Consider the following 21,567-nt stretch of genomic DNA (forward strand, 5'->3'; position numbering starts at 1 on the left):
ACACACACACACACACACACACACACACATGCTGATAAGCGCCAATAAGGCCCTTCAGTGGGAGTTTGGGGAGGACGCCGTTCTCCATCACCCTAAGAAAATAAAGGACTGGGAAAGGCCACGCAAACTCCCCACCGTAAAATGCCTCCAGTACGAGGCCACCGTGGTCCAGGTTAGCGTGGCTTCCCCTCCTACGCTACACCATGTTTACGGATGCCCTTTAAGACAAGCTCGATGCGAGCCCGCTCGACGGATGACAGCTGAGCAAGCTCGGCTAACGCTCGGCCGCCTTCGCAAATCGACGCCGCTTATCGCCCCTGCACAGGGGCGAGCGCTCCATCTCATCGCCGGCCCGCGGAGCCCTTCAGCCGCCGCGCCGGCGATGAGGGCGGCCTAGCCAGAGTAGCGCCCGAGGGATGCCGCCCGCAAGGAAACGCAACGAGGACGGCGACGCCTCACCCTTCTCTTGCTGCTGCTGCTGCTGCTGTTGCTGCTGTTGACGGCGCCGTCCTCGGAAAGAGAAAAGCCCGCCGCCTCGGCCGCCTCTGCCCAGCGGGCGCCTCCTGCGCTCTGCCGCTCCCGCCGGGGCTTGCATGGACCACGCGCTGCCGCCCGCTCCTCAGGGGCGCGAGCAGCCTGGCCAGGGTGTGGGCGCCTCGCGCATTCTGCCGCCGCCGCTGCTGCTGCTGCTGCTGCTGCCCAGGCTGGTCTTCGCGCCTTCCTCGCCTCGGCGGCCGGCTGCTTTCTGCTCGTCTTCCCCCCTCCTTCTGTCCCTTGAGGAAGGAAGAGGGGGGGGGGAAGGAGGAGGAGGAGAGAAAGGGAATAGCTAATCTGAGCACAAGGGCGCCATTAAGCTTCTGTGGCTTTGCAGCCGGAGCGGGGCTGCTTTGAAGCGACCGCTAAATTGGGGACGCCGCGGATGCCCTGCGCGCCCTCTGCTGGCGTGCTGTGCGCAAGACGAGGGCCAAAGCCTGCCCACCCAGGCAACCTCAGGTTCAGGTCGCTATTGCCGGATTTCGGGCTTGGGCGGACGGCGCGATCCAAGTCAGAGGCACTGATGATCGACTCGCTTTTGCGGGCTCCTTTGGATGCTGTCAGTCCGCGATCGATCGATCAATCAGAATAGAACTGGAAGGGACCTTGGAGGTCTTCTAGTGCAGCCTCCTGCTCAAGCAGGAGACCATTTTAGGCAGGTTGGCTGTCCAGTCTTTTCTTAAAAACCTCCAGTGATAAAGCACCTCCTACAACTTCTGAAGGCAAAAGCTGTTCCATTGGTTAGTTGTCCTCACTGTCAGGAAGTTTCTCCTTAATTCCATGTTGCTTCTCTCCTTGATTAGTTTCCACCCATTGTTTCTTGTCTTGCTTTCTGGTGCTTTGGAGAATAATTTGACCTCCTTTATGGCAGACCCTCAAATACTGGAATACTGCTATCATTGTCACCCCTAGTCCTTCTTTTATCTAGACTAGTCATACACAGGGAAATAAAACAGCTTCCTTCTGAGCCAATCTGTTGTCTTTACGAGCAGATAGGTTTTTGCCAGAGAAAAAATTACTGTATGTCCCTGGCTCCCTGGCTCAGCCATGGGATTTTAGAGAATTTATCTTGGAAAATGTAAAGCAAAAGGTGGATTGCTTATTTTCTTGTACTCTTCTAACGTGTCTCTCTTCCTTTTTTCTAACCCAGACTGTTCCTACCATTAACCAGAGCATTAAGTTGTAACCTAAAATGGAAAATGCTAAAAGACAAGGCATGGCTGAGCCGTAGAATTTGATGCACTTATTGGTGATGACCATCATTTTCTTTACATTATCCCACATCCAAAGTACAACCACAGTTGTTGCCCCATGCCCGAGGTAAATTAAAACTCAGTGATCAGAGCAATTTACGTTCCTGCCCACTGCTTATGCACCAGAGACAAATTCTTTGTGTGTCCAATCACAATTGGCCAATAAAGAATTCTAGTCTATTCAAGGGCTGGAGGAATGCATTTTTTTTTAACAATATTTTATTGAGTTTATATAGATAAGGGAAAATTAGGAACAATATGGGTATGGTAAGGGAAGGGGATGGGGGGAAGGGAATAGGGGATTTAGGATAAAATAAGGAAAGGTACAATCACATATTTTAACAAACAAGCAACTGTCCGGATCATAATAATGAGTGAATATCATACTGAACCATTTTTAAAATAAGCTTAACTATAGCCATATTACAAACAATTAATAAACAAATAAATTCATCTATTAAAAAAACACGAATAATAAAATCTCAAAAAATCCTAACTATCAACATTAATAGATAAAAATCACTAAATCACTAAAAATAACAATGTCAACTAGATATTAATTAGAACTTGGTTAGAAATCAATCATCTATTCTGAGATGTTAGATCCTTTTCAAATTCTAACGTGTCTCTAACCATTGATAAAATTTATCCCAAGTTATAAAATAAACTGAATCATCTTTTTCTTTCATCTCCAATGTTAATCTATCCATTTCTGCACACTCTAAGATTTTAGTAATTATAGTCTGGTCAGATGGTAGATTTTCATTTTTCCAATATTGGGCAAATACTATCTGGAGGAATGCATTTTAATGTAGCCATCTGGGTGTATCCTAGTTAGACAGCTTTATAACAGGATTCATCAAATTCATCATTATTAGTCTTTATTATTTTCAAAGTCACCCTCCAATGTGGGCATTTGAGCTTGGCCACAGTGTGATCAATGGACTCTGCAGAGGGTGTCAAGAGGAGGCAAGGATGGGAGGGGAGACAAATGGCAGAAGCTCTTTCTTTAGATACACTTTTGCTTCCTTTATACAGTATGTCCATTGTGATGTCATACATACCAAAGGAGTGAAGCTTGCATCTGGATAGCATGATGCCCTTGTCCTCATTATGTTGAAAGCATTGGGTTATGTAAGACACAATGTTAAATGAGAAGAAATCTTTACTTGATCTTTAAAATAAGAATACCTGTACAGTACCTGCAGCCTCTGATTTACAACCATTCGTTTAGCAACAGTTCAAAGTTATGACAGCAGTGGAAAAAAGTGACTTACAACTGGTCCTTGCACTTAACAACTATTACAGCATCCCCAGGGTCATGTGATCAAAAATTTGGGTTCCTGGCAACCAGCAACTATTTATGATAGTTGCAGCATTCCAAGAACATATGTTCACAATTTGTGACCTTCCCAGCTGACTTCCAACAAGCAAAACCAAGGAGGAAGGCAGATTCATATAACGACCACGTGAGTCACATAATAGCTAGGCTGATTCACTTAACAACATCAAAGAAGGTCCAGAAATCAGGCATAATTTGCTTAACAACCGCCACATTTAGCAACGGAAGTACCAGTCACAATTGTGGTTGTAAGCTGAGGACTACCTATGTATGCCTTTTGACTGGTCGTGTTAAGAACTTTCTGTCTCTATGGAGGTATCGGTGTTGAATTAGAACTGGAACTCTTGTCAACTCTTGTGGCTACAGCTTCCAGAATTCCTGTGCCTCACACTTCTATGAGACCTAAATACAATTCATTTGCTGATTGCCAAAATTACAGGTGAATAGCAAGTAGCATTGTAACATTGGCACATCACTGGATGTAGTAGTAGAATAGCATTCAGAATGGTTGCATTCATAATTGCTTCTGTACTGCTTGCTTGAAACTGAAAAAAAGAAAAAAGAAACTGATTTTATAGTCCTGTGAAAAAGTAAGCACGCCCTCTGTGAGTTCTGTGGTTTTACGTATCAGGACATTGTAAAAATCATCTGGTTCTTAGCAGTTCTTAAAAGTGCAACCTCAGGTGAACACACGTCATCATTTATGTTACATAAAGAAAGCCAAAATGAAAAAGCCATGTGTGAAAAACTAAGTTCGCCTTATGATTCAATAGCCTGTAGAACCGCCTTTAGCCTCAATAATTTGAAGTAATTGTTTTCTGTATGACATTTTCAGTCTCTCACATCGTTGTAGAGGAATTTTGGCCCATTCTTTACAACATCGCTTCAGTTCATTGAGGTTTGTGGGCATTTGTTTATGTGCAGACACAGCATTTCAGTTGGGTTGAGATCTGGACTTTGACTGGGCCATTGCAACACCTTGATTCTTTTTTTTCTCTCCAGCCATTCTGTTGTAGATTTGCTGGTGTGCTTGGGATCATTCACCTGTTGCATGACCCAATGTCAGCCAAGCTTTAGCTGTCGGATAAATGGCCTCACATTTGACTCTAGAATATTTTGGTATACAGAGGAGTTCACGATCAACTCCCACTTGTGAATAATCTTCCTCACTATAGAATGGTGGACTCTAAATTGTTTGGAAATGGCCTTATAACCCTTCCCAGGCACCAACAATCGCTTTTCTAAGATTATTGTTGATGTCTTTACTCTTTGGCATTGTGTTAACACACACTTCAATGCTGGAGACCAGCAAATGCCTACAACAATGATGGTGAACCTTTTAGAGACTGAGTGCCCAAACTGCAACCCAAAACCCACTTATTTATCGCCGGGTGCCAGGTGGGTGTGGCCCACTGGGGGCGTGGCTGTGGTGGTCATGGCAGACTGGATGGGTGTGGCCAAGGTGGGCGTGGTCACCTCAAGGTTGCTCGTGGGGAGGGATGCCTGTGGGGGCCGGGCAGGGTTGGGGGAGATCCAGGGGGTCTCTGGCAGGTAGGGCGATGGGCAGGAGGCTCGTCCTGTGAGGTGAGGCGAGGCAAGGCGAGGCAGGGTGGGGGTGCCATTGTCTCAGGGCAAGGCAAGGCAGGGGCCGGGGCGGCTGCTGCCTGACACTATCGGCCCCCACACACAGAGGCCAGCGAGCGCATGGGGGCCCGTCAGCAGCCACAGCCTGCCGGCCTCTCAACCGGTGCACTCTGCGGCTCCGCAACCTACTGCCAGCAGTTCAGAGAAGCCGCCTTTGAGCTGGATGGCCGGCCGACAGCTGAGGAGCTGATGCAGTGGGTCGTGCCCGGGAAAAGGAGAGCATGCGAGGCCAGGAGGGACAGGACGGGGAAGAGGGAAACCATCCGTGCTGGGATGCATCTGGCCATGTGGGACCTTGGTGAGTTAGCGGGCGGCTGGTTGAAGAGGGACGGTTGCTATCTCAGGGGCATGGTGTGTGTGCCAACAGAGAGGGCTCTGAGTACCGCCTCTGGCACGCGTGCCATAGGTTCGCCACCACTGGCCTACAACTTTGACTTTTATAGAGATAGTCACACTTGCTGGTGATCAATGGATCAAGGGCCTCTTCATACCTGTGGAAGCAGTAAGGATGTACTAAGTTTTTCACACGTGGCTTCTCCATTTCTGCTTTCTTTTTGTAAAATAAATGATGACACGGTATAATATGTCATGTGTTGTTCATCTGAGGTTGTATTTACCTACTTTTAAGAACTGCTAAGGACCAGATGATTTTTACTATGTTGTGATATGTAAAACCACAGAACTCAAAGAAGGTGTACTTACTTTTTCACACGACTGTACGTTTTGATGTTTAAAATGATTTTGTCATGTTAGAAATGCCTTGAAATGTTTTGAAATGCAAAGCAAAAGGTGGATGTTGTATTATTTTTGCAATCTATTGCACTGGAAAATGTCAAAGTCATTACTTTTCTTTCTCTCTTTGCACTTTTCCTTTTCCTCTTTTTCTAACTTTCATTTCTTCTATATTTTTTTATCTTATGGAGAAATGTAATAAAAAGTATTAATCAGAATGCTTGCAATCACGTGTACTGATTGCTCTGAGGTTTTAAGTCATGAAGGTAATGTGGTTTGGGTGTGGACTTTCAGGCTTTATTTAAACAACATTGTATCTGAAAAGGGGCAATTTTTACTAAACTGCTCTGGAATGAAGCTCCGTAATTGCTTCTGTGGTATTTTACATATTTGGGGGGGGGGGGTGCAGTTATGCAAGAAATCTACCTAGATGAAATGGAAGAATGCTGGGTGCATTTTAGTCCCGCTGGAGTTGAATGTGATTATGGTTAGTGCAATAAAAATAGAGATTAAGAGAACTGCAACTTACAATGCCTTTTCAGTTATTTTTTCCTCAGTGGTGTACAGTACTAAATCTTTATATAGAAACTGTGGCTTTGGTCTAAATTTAAGCCTGGCAGCTGTACATGCTTACCAAAAACAGCTTAAACACTGTATTTCAAACATTACCATGCTATTTAAGAGTAAATAAAATTACCAGCAATTAAAAGGATCATAGTCAAGTTAGGATTGAACATTTCAATTATTATTCAATCAATTAATACTGAATATTGTTGAACTACTTCCTTCCCCCCCTCCCAAAAAAGCTTAAATTAAGGAGATAAGTCATCTATTTGTGTTTATTACAGTTACATTAAGCTGCAGGTCTGGACAGTCTGTGACATTTTGTCCAGCATTAGCTGGATAGCAGCTAATAAATAGTCTTTTCACTGTTAGGAGAGTATGAGAAATATTTTTCATTTACATTTTAATGCAAGTAGTTCTAACTATCCAAATCAGAATGTGAAACTCAGCTACCTTTTTTTCCCCTCTGGATTTTATAATTTTAATCACAAAAAGTGCGTAAGTTACAACAGTGCTTTTCAACCTCAGCAACTTTAAGCTGTGTGGACTTCAACTTCCAGAATTCCCCAGAAAAAAAATGCATGTGTGTGTGTGCAGTGGGATATTTGGGAATCCAAGCAATTTCTGAACAGCAGTAAGAATGATACAGTTTGCTTGTCTTTTAACAGTTTTCTATATATTTGTCAGTCAGAAGAACAATGTGTTGTCCACATCTGATCCTCCAAAACAATTTAGCGGGGGTTAAGGGTTAAGATCTGAACTCTTAATAGGCAAAAGATTTGTTAATGCAGCAACCAAAGTTATTAGAGATAGACAAGGAGTGAACGGTTTTCAGCCTTACCCGTGAACATAAACAAAAGGGGTTATGGTTAAGGTGCTGGCCTAGAACATAAACCAATTTGGGCTTGTGGTTAAGGTGCTGGCCTACAAAGCAGGAGACTGTGAGTTCTAGTTCTGCCTTAGGCAAGAAAGTCAGCTGAGGGATTTGGGCCACTCACTCTCCCAGTCCAATCCACCTCACACCGTAGGTTGTGAGAACAATAGACGGAAGGAGAATTAGGTATGTTTACTGCCTTTAATTATATATAAAGGAAAGTAGGATAAAAATCTAATAATAGTATGATTCCAAATATTTTAAGCATCAGTCAGGGCATATTCTGAAATGGAGACTCCTTTTCTACTGTGAGACTAAATACAAAATGGATAGACCACATTTATAACCAATATAAATCAATGTATTTTTTTCCCTTCCAAATAGAGACCAAACATTTAACTTGACCAAATAATATATAAGAAAGTCAGTTTGATGTGGTGGTTAAAGCACCAGGCTAGAAACCAGGAGACTGTGAGTTCTAGTCTCACTTAGGCATGAAAGCTGGCTGGGTGACATTGGGCCACTCTTCTGTCAGCCCTGGCAAATTATTTTTGAAAATCTTTGCCAAGAAAACTGTAGCAGTCCAGGCAGTTGCCAGGAATCAATACCAATTCACAAGGCACAGACAAAAATATTACATTATAAATTCCTGTAAAAGATTGAACTATGTTTGTTCAACGGGGATGTAGCTTACCAGTAAATATTATTGGTATATATAGTATTACTGCTGGTAAATAAATGTTGCAATTGCTATAATTGAAAGAATAGGGTAAACTGGAATTTTCAAATTTTACTATCCCCTTGTGCTAACTTTGAAAATAATGTAAAATCCATTGCAGAATGCAAAGTAAGGATAAAAATATGACTGTTTCCTTCGGTCAAATTGGATTTTTGGTGACATTCATATATCTTTTTTTCTGCAAAAAATGGAACTCATTTACCATTGCCAGGACTGCCTCTTACTAGGAATTTTATTGACTTTTCTGTCTAGACTGAAGTTCTGGCCTTTCCTGTTCATCTCCCATCCAAGTTCTAATCAGTCCAGCCCCGTGTAATTTTCCAAGATCAGCCAAGTAAATGATAGAAAATTACTTTTTTTGGGGGGGGGTTGTGGTGGATGTATTTAATGCTAATGCACAGCAGCTGGAACTAGAAAGGATTCCTTCTTTCACTGGTGGTGCCCAAATCAACTCTGGAAGGTGAGGATCCTCAAATAGATCCAAAGGAGACATTAGGTGCAGGTAAGAGATACACCATCTCCTTGTATACATAGCCAAAGTAGCATTCTGCATAGCAACAGAAATATCTCCACAAAAGTAGCAGTATGGGGATAAGCAGACAAGAGGCAGTATTTAAATCTGTGTTAGAAATGAACTTCTTTTTTCCCCAATGAACTAATCAGTTGAATTCTAGCATCTGGCAAAAAAAAATCTATGAGTATAGATTGGATGAATGAATCAGTTTGAATGAATGAATGAATGAATTTGCAGGAAAAATTACTCAAATGATATATTTTTAAAATCATGTTTATTGAGTTTATATAACTATCCAGCTCTCAGTTAAAAACAATATGAAAATAGCAAAAAAATATATGATATAAAACAATGAAAACAATATGAACTGTAAACCCATATCACAAAATAAAACATATCTTCTTTTATTTTTTGCAGATTATTTCAAAGATGTATTGGCCATCATGAGTGATAAGTAAATGTAGAATTTTCTAAAACAATAGGAGTGGAAATCAGCAGTCCTTGGAACCCTCTCATTTCACTCTTATAATCCACAAACGGAGTTGCAGAAGCCAGTGCTACACTTTTACATAGTCTTTTGAGGTAAGAAACACTAAAATTGGCTTTCTGCAGTATTGCAAACTCACATCACACACACACACACAAACAAAAGTAGCTTAGAAAAATGCAAATTATACTGACCCTGGGTAGCCCTACTCAAGTTGCCTCTATTTTATCTTCCTACCCTTTATGCTTCTCCTAGAAACATTAAAGGCAGCTTTGGGTCACCTGAAAATTGCTAACTCAGCTTGAAAATGTTATTGAAGTTTTTTTTCCCAGTAATGCACTTGTGATAACCATGGCAACTTGGAGTTCTGCTGTACCTTCTGTTTGCTGATAATTTGTCCCAAAATCTTAGTTCAATGATCCTGACTTTACATATGTAAATTGGTATCCATGCGTTCATGTGTTGAAAACAACAATTACAATCTCTTTTTTCTTTTTATATAGAAGCGTCCAACTGGAATTAAATATTTTTAAATTCATCTTTGCAATCTCTGCAATCTTACAACATGGCAGCAGCAAACGTCTTGCAGACTGGATTGTTTCCCAGTATTCCCATATTTGACTACAGGACAAGTGTCTTTCTAAAGCCAACATGTTCTGTGCTGGTACAATTCATTGTTTGTGAACAAAACATCACTTTTTTTTTTTGCATAAAGCAAGACTGCCATAGCACCATGCACCTATAGTAGCTAGAATGCAGGACAGTTTCTTTCTAAAAAAAATAAAAATGAGCATCTTTCTCTGAAGAGGAGAGTAAAATCAGTACAGTTTGTGCTTGCAGACATTTCCAGCAAATAACAAGTTGGATCACCATTGCAGTGCCATATCTGCTTTGCTCCATACATATTTGCCTCCTCGCTTGAAAAACATATTTTCATCAAAGCCACTGAATTGTATAGCATGTTTAACCCCTACATCCAGGATTGACCGAGACGGCTCTTTCCGGCCATTTACACAGTTGAGAAAACGCATCTGAGAAAAACACAAAAAGAAAAAAATTACAGAAGAGTATTAACATCTGTGTATAGCTGTTCTACCAAGCTATATGGTTTCAAGTTAGTGCCTAATTCCAATCCTGCAAATGACTTCAAGTAATTATATACATGTGAATGTTATTAACATTTATGGCTCTGAATGATACCAAATACGTAGTGTATTTGTTTTTAGCTCATGTGTAAAGATTTCACAGTCATCAGATCATAACTCCCTTCGTTTGGTGCCATCGTAATTTCATGTGGTCACTGAATGAACAGTTGTTTGTTGAGGAATAGAAATGAAACAACAAAAACAGCAACATAGACCAAACTGTCTGAAAAGTCTTTCCAGAAACCTTCATTTAGAGGAGTCTATAGTTTCCCAGGCCAAAATACATATGTTTATAGATATCAATCAACTGGTCTTGGCAAAAACTAATATCTCAATCAAGATGTTGACAGCACAAAATTGATCTCAAGACAAACTGCAGAAATGATTCAACTGGAAGTATAATCTCCCACCAAAGCAGGGGAGTTAGGCTGAATCAATGTACACTCCAGAGCTGTAGAAAGAAATTGATTTATTCGAACTTCAAAATTTGCTTCAACCTAGCAGTTGCTGTAACTAAAGATGGCCTTCAAGGGACTGAAAGAGATGCTTATATATGCAGTATCTCAATATTGTACTGATTGTCTGAATGTTTCCCTCTTTTCCTTTTCTTTTAGCTTATTTATCTCAACATCTCAAAGTACCTGAGTTTCAAGTATATGCATACAATGTACTGCCCATATGTGCACTGCTCTATTTTTGTAAATGCACTTTTATTCCAATGCAGTGGGTTGCACTGAATGCAATGGACTCACTATTGAATAAACATATACAGGGTGTTGTTTTTTTTAATTTAATGGACTTGGGAAGGAGGGATAGGAAAAGAGTACACTAGTCCATGAATCTATTTTAAATTAAAGAATATATGAGGAGTCTTTGGTGCTCTCTAAGCTTGCTTGTTTTATTGCAGATATTTCATTACCAAACTAGGTAACATCATCAGTGTCAGTCTAGCACTGATGATATTATCTAGTTTGGGTAATGAAATGTCTTCAGGAAAACAACTGAGCTCAGAGAGCACCAAGAACCCCTCATTTCAGCCTTAAGCTACACATTTTATCCTTTATTGAAAGAGTATGCTATTCACAGCAACAATATCATACAAGTGATGTTGTAAATGACATTATTGCATCACATTTACGACCTTGCCCAAATGATATAAAATGAGGTAAACACAATGGAAATTTTCACCTGTTGTATTCAAAATCTGTGGCTCTACAGCTCACCAAATCAAGTTTTCACAGTATAAGGGAGACTTATACCTGAAGACTAATATTTTATTAGCTCTGGTTAATACTAAACTGCAATATGCGCTGATTTCAGGGGGTTTTACCTCCAAGAAGTATAAATTGCAATCTCCCTATGGCAAGGACTAAAATAAAGCTCTGACTTCAGAAACAGGAAAAAAAATGTTTTCAAAATAGAGAGCAAATAAAATAACAAACCAAATGACTTACATATTCATCCAGAATTAAGTAGGAATCTCTCATCTGTGAAAAGACAGGGAAGCAACAACTTTAATTTACCATAATGCATAACTTTATATTAGAGAGTGAGGCATAAAAGCCAACTGCATGATTTTGGGCCAGTCACTTTCTCCCAGCCCAACACACCTCACAGGGTTATTGTTGTGGAGAAAATAGGAGAAGAAAAGTGTGTAGGATATGTTTGTCGTCTTGCATTATTTGTAAAGTAATAAAGGTGGGATAAAAGTCTAATGAATAAATTAAAAAACAATAAAAGGTTTCATTTATGTACTTCATACAGCTTATTTTTTTTATTTTGAGCTGTTGTTTTAAAATAGGGCAAACATAGTCCTTAATGTAGTGTGCAACTTAAAAGCTACCTGTGCATAGAGAATTAAATTAGTAAAGAGAAACAGTCTTTCATGGAAATCTGATGTGAGTTGCCAATCCAAATTGTAGTCACTAAATGAGGATTACCTTTATAGGGAATCATTATTGTCACAACCACTGGATTCTTTAAGTTTCCAATATTAGACAGAAACTTTTATTTGGAATTCATAAACAATTTATTAGTTTGAGAGTAGCCCATAGAACTTATAGAAAAGTTGAAGGCTTTTCATACATTTGTTGATGTGACCATATGATACAGCAATGCTATTGGAAGGCAAGATCTTAACAGTTTCAGCAAAATACTGTGTGTTCCCATATTTTTTTACATTTTTTAATTGGACTTTTATATGTAGTCCTCAAGTTATGACTGAAATTGATCCCAAAATTAAGGTTGTGATTAAGTGGGTTATACCATGACTGAAGTGATTTTATGGGGATTTTTTTGTGTTAAGTGAATCATTGTAGTCATTAAGCGAACTCATTGGCTACAACAGGCATTTTTTTCCTGAAAATTGGAAGTAAATGCTGGTTTCTGGCAAAAAAAAAAAAGTCATAAACTGCAATCATCTGACTATAGGACATGGCCATAAATGAGGTGCAGGGGGTGAGGGACAGTCATCAAAACTTTGAATCAAGGTTGAAAGTACCTTTTGGGGGGGGGGGTTCATCATAACTTCAAACAGTCATTAAGTGACCAATCGTAAATCGAAAACTATCTGTATTATAAATAATTCAAGGCAACAAACATTTTAATTTGTTCTTATAAAAGAACAGATCATTTAAAAAATATAATCCAAATTGGGGGGGGGGATCAAAGGATGGGAAAAGAGTTATTTTCATTCCTTTAATAAGTCTAAAATGAAACAAACTGAGATCCTAGAAAAGTTAAATTCCGTCAAACCCAACACTAATTTGTGGTTTTGCCAAACCTAAATTTGCCTCATTAATGCTGTTATTCAGACAATTCACTATCAACAGTTATGTGATGTATTCGGATGTTATCACTATATCACGATACAGTAATAATGGAGCTTTATATGTCTAATTATTATAGTGGCCCAGTGCTTAAGAAATGATTGTCACGTCTGTTAATTTCTGATGCAAAATTGCTTGCAAGAGTTATTAATAAAAATGTGCAGCAATTCCCCTTGGTGTAACACTGGGCATCTGGACTCCAACGATACAGACCGAAAATGCTAAGGGGCATAAATTGCAAGCATTCTAACAAATCCTTACTAAAAAGCTTTCTTATAGCAAAAGAAAAAAAAGAACCTGGATAAATGCATTTTGCTGTTAGCAATCAGAATCGGGACTTCTAATGCCAATATTAAATATATTGCTTTCAAAATGTATCAGCATTCAGCACGATTACCTTTTGATTAGATTCAGGGACTAAGCACGGGAGATCTTTATGACGGTGCACAAATCTTTGAAAATCTTCATCACTGATGATGAATCTTTCAGCTTCTCTTATACATTCGTCCCCTGCATTTTCTCCTTCAATGAGCAAACACTGAAATACCTAGAAAGCATCAAGTCTATCATTAAGAGACAACTCTTGCTGGTCACAATTACTGTGCAATAGAATAATACTACAAGGAAAATTTAATGGAAGCTTTAAATTCTGTATACTAGATGTCGGGCAGCATATACATGTATTTTTATTATATGGGTAATTTGCAATTATATTTATAGTTAAAGACTGGTGAGAACTTCAGCCTCTGGATTTTGTGCTTGAGATGGAAGAAAATAAAACTTTGATTTTGGGTTTTGCTGATTAGATATGTTAGTTGTTATAGAAATGGCTAATGCATATTAGGTATGCAAATGTAAAAAAGTTGAGGCTGAAATGTTACTCTTCTCGTCTACTGGGCTAAAAAGAAACAGAAGTCAATGCTTTCATATCATTTTCCGCCTACACGTTTCCCTCCCTAATTTTTCATTTTCATTTTCTTCTGTATTTTATATCTCGATAAGCTTAATACAAAAGACTGGTGAAAACTATGAAGTCTAACCAAGGATTATTGGTTAGAGCAGTGTTTCTCAACCTTCGCAACTCTAAAATGTGTAGACTTTAACTTCCACGATTCCCCAGCCAGCCATGATGATTTGTAGGGTGGTCAGCTGTTACAGACTCCTCTGAGATGACCATATTGAAATCAGAGATTTATATTAGGAAGTGCAGGTGTGCAAAACATTTTAAATTTTGAGTTTCAGGTAGAATTCCATTTTGGTGACAATATAGGTCAGAAAAGAAAAAGGTATACGAATAAGTGAAGGTTCGTTCTCTGAGCTTGGAGATTGGTTTCCGAATGTTACCAGGCTAGGTAACATCTTCAGTGGAGTTTAGGGGATACAAATAAGTTATATTAGGGGATACAAATAAGTTATATTCCAAATGTAATATAACTTATTCATATCCCCTAAACTCCACTGAAGATGTTACCTAGCCTGGTAACCATATATGTTCAGCAAAGGATAAAAAAAAAATGGTTTTCAAAAGATACAGATCTTTATATTCAACTAACTTACTGCCATCTAATGGATGTTGAAGACATTGTGGTATATACAAAATGAATGGGGACTTTTAAAGATCCTTTGCCAAAATGTCAGAGGCAAATAACCTTTAAATGCAAAATAGTTAAACATTTCTTACTTGGGACTCTGCAGACTGCAGAGGCCAAGGTATCATAGATCAACACTATCACTATAATTTTGATAATGGTTTATATTGACCTATGTTGTAGCAACCGAACAAAGTTCTTTTGAAGAAACCACTGGATTCCAAATCCTTTCATTTAAATTATATTTCTTTGCATCAAGTCCAGATCCCTTTAAGGGGCTGAAGTTAACTTTTCCAAGAAATTAGAAAAATAATGGACAGGATAGTGACAAAAAAATGAACCAGATCCATGCCACCCAGACATGGACAGCTTCCTCAAGAATATGAGTTGTTTGGGTTTTTTAAAAATATTTTAGGGGCCCTACCTGTTATAGCTAATATTTCACACTTTATAATACTGAAAGTTATGCTGTCCATCTTCTGCTCTTACCTTCCAGCGGACAGGATTTAGAGCTTTGATCTTCTCATTCATGTCTTCTTCCACATTGAAACGATTGATCACGGAATTTATTTTGAAAGCAACACTGTATTTTTGGCACCATATCTTCAGTTTCTCAAGATTTTCGACATGGTTTTTCTTCCCTTGCCCACGTCCAATTAAAACATTGACTTCTTCATTGAAGCTATCACAAGATACAGCAAGAATATCTAGATAGTCCCCTAAAGCAGAAAGAGTTCACTAGCAATTAATACCATCAGCCAATTGTCCTCTAAATTTATCAAGTTCTAGGTGAAAAAACATTACCTTGATTATAAACATAACCATAATTTATTTTGCCATGTTTAAACTGCTGGCTTACTGAAAATTACAATCGAACATAACATAAAAATTAAAACTCTTCTTCTTCTTTACTTCCTCTTGACCACTTCAGTTGTCAAGGGAACCAGAAATACTAACATTATTTGAAATTACCCTGTTATAAACAAGCAATTTAATATTTTGTTATTTATATGTCAGTCAACCAAACCCTCTTTAGAATATGGAAACCAAAATGAAGCACATAAAGATTTTTAAGATGGAAGGTAAAATATACATGCTGATGGTAAACCCAAAAATCATCAAATGACAAAAGTAACCACTGTTAAAATACCAAAGGGAAGAAATTGTAAAACATTTGTTGGGTTAGGTTCAGTGTAATGTGAATCCAGCAGTGGCTAGAAACCCTAATTCATGGCTGAACATGCTGTGCAAACCTAGTGAAGGTCTCAGAATGATATAAGCATAACATTCTCAGAACAGAGAGATACAGATGTGAGATTATGCCATGCCTCCATGTATGTAATTTTAAATGATTTTACCCAGTGGTGGGATTCAGATATGGGAACAACCGGTTCTCTGTGTGGATGCCGCTTCCGGAAGTCCATTCTGGGCCTGGGCAACAAAAAATTAGCTACCGGTTCTGCCGAAGTGGTATGAACTGGCTGAATCCCACCACTGATTTTACCACCACCACACTGGAGGGGAATATACCATTTTGAGAGCTTCAATATATACCTTCTCCTGGCAGGTGATGAACACCAGGACATGAACAGGTCCTAAAATCTAATGCCTTAAATATAATCATGTAAAGTGTTCAGTTAAGTTCAGTTCTTAGTAGAGGAGTTGAACCCCACATAATAATTTCTGGCTACTTATGTCTGCCAATTTCTAAACAGAATGAAATTGGCCATGTGGTGCTTCCTGGTGGTCAATGTCATTGTGAAAGTAGTGAGTAATTGATAAACAAACAAACTTTTAGAAATTTCACTAGAAGCCCCCTAATTCCAAGTCATGCCATTGGTCTATTAAACTCAGTACAATATTGATTTGTAATAACTGAAAGCAGTTCTCCAAATTTTGAAACCTCAGGTTTTCCAAGGACAAAAAAACAGGATGCTGTTTTTGGCTGACCTAACCTGGGTCGTCTTAAACGCGAAACACATTTAAAGGATAAACACATATCTGATCTATTATTGTTCCCCAATATTGCTAGTGATAACAGTTATATAAAGCGCTGTACATTAAGCAGTTTGAAGCGAAGAATGAAAAGAGATGAAATGCAACTGTTTTAGGACCTTTATTTTCTAGGGGAGGACAAATTTCCAAGAACTAGGGGGATAATTTTATCTCCCCAACCAGAAAGATTTTTTTATATGCTGCCAAGTTCAACCCAGGGAGGGCAGTGCGACAGTTCAAAACGCCCGCTAGCGAGTTGTGCTTCTAATTAGGATATTCCATTCAATGTTTCATCATCTTTTCTTTATTTTGACCCACGTCAGACGGTCAGAGAAATCTCTTTGCTCATTAAATTGGGTTGATTTGGGAATATCCTTAAGTTGTTGTTTTTTAACATTTTCATTAACTCTTTAGATCAGTGGTTCCCAACCTTTTCTATACCAAGTACCTCTAGAACGCTTCTGATATATTCTCGCACTTCTTACAAAAGTTCAAAATAACGGCAACGAATTATGCATATACGCTATAATTTTGAAAACCCAAATTTTCGCACCCCTTGGAATATCGTTTTGCACCCCCCAGGAGGTGCGAGCACCCATGGTTGGGAACCCCTGCTTTAGATTTTTCCAAGGCCACTGATGCCTGCCTTTTTACATAACATATTCTGCTACCATATATGACAACAAGGGAATGGGCAAATAAAAAAAAATGTTTCTTACTATTTTATGAGGTTTTGGACAGACAGGACTATTCTCTTTTGGAAAGTTGCAATCCTTTTATTCTTTTCCCCAGTTAACCAGCACAATAAATATATAATGCTAGAACAGATTATTATAATTTCTCTTACCATAATATTTGAACCATCTCTCCTTAATCATACTGCCATTGGTCACAATGCTAACACTTGGCAACTTTAGCTCCTCCTTGCAAAATTGGACCAGCTTCCCGACAAACTCGCCTCGCTCAGGCAGAAACGGTTCACCACCTGAAAAGTTTATTTTCTCCATACCTGGGATGTGCCAGAGAGAACAAGAAAGTGATAGGAACATTCAAGCAGTACACCTACTGCAAAAACAATTATAAATAATAATAATACAAATTCAGTAGGTTTTCTGAAGTATTTTTCTCCTACACGTGAACATAGAATGTCAAATTGCATGGTTTACATAACTCAGTATCATTAATATGCTGTGTTTTTCACCACAGACCCTCTTTAAATACCTTTTGTGGCCATGGACCCTCCGCCCAAGACTTAAGATTTAAAATGATGTTTCTTCAAGCCTTTGCAGACACCCCCCCCCCCCCGGTGATGACATGGTGGTCCACGGATCACAGGTTGAGAATCACTAATGTAGAGTTTAAATGAGGCATTTTCTCAACCCAACCAAAATATCCCAGACATTAGAGGTGAAGCCACTGGCACACCAAGCGTGTGTCCCAGCACTGAGCTTATTTCACGTATCCCTTGCTGTTTCTTAAACACATAAACACAAAATTCAGTAGATCATAGCTGTTAAAAATTCCAAAGGATCAAAAATGCAAAGTACATGCAAAAGTAGCCATTGAATTCTGTGGAGCTTGATTTTAAGTACAATTATAGAGAACACTGTGAAAACAAAGACTTCCTTGAATCAATTCCTCATGACTTTATGGATGCATGAAAGCCAAAATGGTGAATAGGCTTCTTTTTTTTGGGTGCCTTCAAGTCATTGTTGACTTTTAGCAACTGCCTGGACTAGTCCCTGCAGTTTTCTTGGTATGGTTTTCCAGAAGTGGTTTGACATTGCCTCCTTTCCAAGGCTGAGAGGGAGTAACTTATCCAGGTTACCCAGCTAGTTTTGTGCCCGTGTAGAGATTACAACTCATGTTCTCCTAGTTTCTACCCTGGTGCCTTAACCACTACATCAAATTGGCTCTCATACTGTATGAACATTCTCATGTACTTTTTTGATTACAGTTTAGAGGAAATTATTATGGTTTGTTGCAGTCAGCCCAATGCTTACATTGGTTTGGCATTTTTGTCCATCTATCAAGTCCTTCCGCAGGACATGGGGATAGGCAGATGTTGTTTGATGGTGTTCATTGTGTAACTGCAGCATGTAAGCTCAAAGCAAAGCTGCCTTTTGCAATTGACTGATGGTGATTTTGTCAATGCTGATGGTGTTCAAGTGGTGCTCCAGTTGTTTTGGGATTGTACCCAAGGTGCCTATTACTATTGGTGCTACCTTTGCGTTCTTTTGCACAGTTGTTCTATTTCTATTTGCAGATTTTGTGATTTTTCTCCAGGTCTTTCTCTTCTATTTTGCTGTCTCCAGGTACTGCAATGCCACTATCCAGACGTTTGATTTTCGTATCGAAAATGTATGTGCTTGCATGTTTGAATTCTAAAGTCCCAGAGTATTTTAGCCTTTTCAGTTTCTATTATGTCTATTTTGTGGCCCCACCAGTTCTTGCTTGCAGACAATGGTATTTCTTGCAGATCTTCCAATACACCATTGTTACTACTTGGCCCTGCTGTTGTTTGTAGTCAGTCTGTGCTATCTTCTTGCAACAGCTAAACTAGGTGGTCTGCTGTTTCTTTAGCTTCCTTGCAGAGGCGGCATTTGCTGTCTTCATTGCTTGTCTTCTCAATTTCGGGTTTTGCATGCATGTGTTCTTAAGGCTTGACCTTGTACAGCCAGAATTAGCTCCTCAGTCTCTTTCTTCAATTTTCCTGCTCTTAACCATTGCTATACTTGTTCTTATCTGCTTTGCTTGCTACATTTTTATATATTGACCATGTCTTTGCCTTGTCATGTCTATTTTCTATTCTTCATGTGTCTTTTCTATTCTTCATTTGGTCTTTCTTGTAGGCCAATTTGGTCTCTCTAGTCTAGTACTTAATAAGCCTTCAGGGTATACTAGCTTCAGGGCATCTTCTTCATTGTCCTCCAGATTTCCTTCTAATGCTTCTTTTCCCTTCAGCTGTCTGGTGTGCTTCCAACCTTCCACACTGATCTATTTTTCCTTGGTAAACATTGCTGCGTGGATGAAGGGCATGACTCATTGTCATTATTTGTCTTCCTATCTAGGGTTTTTAGTTCTGCTTGAGTCCGGTCCACCATTCCAGCTGTGTATCTAACAACTGAAATTTGCCCAGGTGTTTGGCTTGATGGCATTTCCCCTAATGAGTTTGGACTATAAAACCTTTATTATTACTACTATATTTTTATCAGTTCAAGCCAGCAAACCTACTTAATACTCCTGGTTCTAATGTTGCCTAAAATGACCACCCTGTGCGGTAGGGTGGACTGCGTTTGCCACTGCTTTTTCCCCCCCTGGGATCTTTCTGACTTCCCACTGAAGCCTACAGCTTCAAAATAACCTGGTGATCTCCTGCCAATTATAAGACAATCCTTAGGGTTTTATTTATTTATTTTGCACATCCACCGAGGTCAGCTAAGTGGTGGACTAACAGAATTCTGTAGTATTAAGTACAGTAAATCAAGTCTGGATGTCCAATAGCTCAGCAAGGTTTTCAGTTTCAAAGTTGCTTACTCCTATTAAGAATTCTGTGACAATTAATGGCTTTTTATAAATTTTATTGATTGATGGATTTGTATTAGAAATGTATTAATCTGAATATGTTACATGACTGGTGGGAACTAGAGAGGGAATTTTTAATGACTTAATTTGAATTATACACAAATGTGTTGGTTTTTGGATAATTGACTACATCACCACACTGTTTCCTAAGCACTTTCGTTGTAAAAACTGAAAAACTTAATAAAACTTGTATTAAAAAAAAAAGAATTCTGTGAAATGCAGAAGCAGTCATACCATAGTCCAACCTCATTTAATACCAGGAAAGCAACAAAAGATCTGGTGAAACTTTTGAAGTTTAACAAATATAGTGCAAACAAAATCTCTTGTGCTTTGCTGTAAAATGTGTCGCTATCCTTTAGTAAACTGATCGAGTGAGGTTAAGTATTTCAAAGAGACTCTCTTACGCTGGTCCCCACTGTTAATATTCTCAAGGAAATCTTGCAAATGCATCATCAGAGGTGTGGGCCAGGGCTGTAAAATGCGTGCATTTCGGCATTTATTTTACACGGCTTACATTGTCAGAATTATTATACACCCCTAGGGTTTTTAAAAGCTGAATTGGGGCGAACTGGCCTCGTTATTAATCAATTGATTAATAATTAATAATCAGGAGATTGTGAGTTCTAATCCCACCTTAGGCACGAAAGCCGGCTGGGTGACTTTGGACCAGTCACTCTTTCTCAGCGACTCTTACACAACTTACCTCACCGGGGTTGTTGTGAGGAAAATAGGAGTGTGGAAAAAGGTGTGTTGGGCATATTTCTCGCCTTGAGTTCTTTACAAAAGCAGGATCAAACAAGCAAACAAAACAAACCAATCAATCAATATTGAAAAGGCAGCATTAACACCCTTGCCAAGAAAAAAAGAAGAAGAAGCCAGGAAAATAAAAGCTGCATCTTCAACTTTCATCTTTTCCCCTAGCCTAGCAGTATCGTACCCCAGGAGCGTCAAGGAAAGATGCCCCCCCCCCCATAGACAGATCAGCTCCATCCCCACCTAACAGAGCGGGAACCCTTCCGCCACCGGTTCAACCCCAGCCCCTCCGTAGCTTCCCGGAGCAGGCAGAAAAGGGGGTCACTTACCCGCCTCCTTGAGCAACCGGAGCCCCCTCTTAGCCTCCTGCAGCGGCAGGACGAAAGAGGTCTTGGCGGTGTGGAAGCAGAAGCCGCACTTGTAATTGCACTGGCGGGTGAAGTGATAATTGACGCTGAGCGGCACCGGCGGGCGAGGGGCGCCCGGCTCCGGGGCTGCGCTCGGGGAGACTCTGCGGCGGAGCGGCCCCCAAAAGCAGAGGAGGGCCAGCCGGCTGCAAAGAGCCGTCAGAGCCTGGAGCAGGAGACGGAGGAGCTGGCGGGGAGGCAAGTGCATGGTGCCTTCTTTCGCCTTCGCTTCAGCCGCGCGTTGGCGGCGCTCGAGCGGAGAGCGCGGCTTTTAAACGGGCGGATAGCGGCGTGCATGTGATCGCCGCTCGGCTGCCCCAAGTTTCGGTTTCCTTTACGGAGAAATTGCTCGGTGCCCTTCAAGGTGCCCAGACTCGCGGCGCCTTTTATGGGGGCGGGGGGGGAGCGGCGGGGTGCTGCCAGGCGGCGCTCCGAGAGGAGATGCTGTGTGAGTGTGTGTGTGTGTGTGTGCACCAGTTAGGAAGCTGGAAGTGGCAGAGTTTAGAACTTGAATCAGACTGTCGCTCCGGCAAAATGCTTGGCACGGAACGGCGCGCGTAAAGCGCGCTTCAGAGGAAGGAG

General features: G+C 40.1%; 1 protein-coding gene across 1 annotated transcript; it reads right to left on the reverse strand.

Moving 5' to 3' along the window:
• Positions 1 to 8,495: 8,495 nt before the first annotated feature.
• Positions 8,496 to 21,193, reverse strand: RSAD2 (radical S-adenosyl methionine domain containing 2). Its single transcript, XM_015827453.1, has 6 exons — positions 20,908 to 21,193; positions 17,088 to 17,249; positions 14,735 to 14,964; positions 13,054 to 13,203; positions 11,283 to 11,315; positions 8,496 to 9,714 (listed from the first exon to the last, which is right to left on the reverse strand). Exons 1-6 carry the CDS (start codon positions 21,191 to 21,193, stop codon positions 9,550 to 9,552), a joined length of 1,026 nt encoding a protein of 341 aa, XP_015682939.1. The 3' UTR covers positions 8,496 to 9,549.
• Between the last annotated feature and the right edge of the window lie 374 nt (positions 21,194 to 21,567).

Source organism: Protobothrops mucrosquamatus, unplaced genomic scaffold, assembly GCF_001527695.2.
Source record: "Protobothrops mucrosquamatus isolate PMUCROS unplaced genomic scaffold, P.Mucros_1.0 scaffold3710, whole genome shotgun sequence".
In the NCBI taxonomy this organism is placed as follows: domain Eukaryota; kingdom Metazoa; phylum Chordata; class Lepidosauria; order Squamata; family Viperidae; genus Protobothrops; species Protobothrops mucrosquamatus.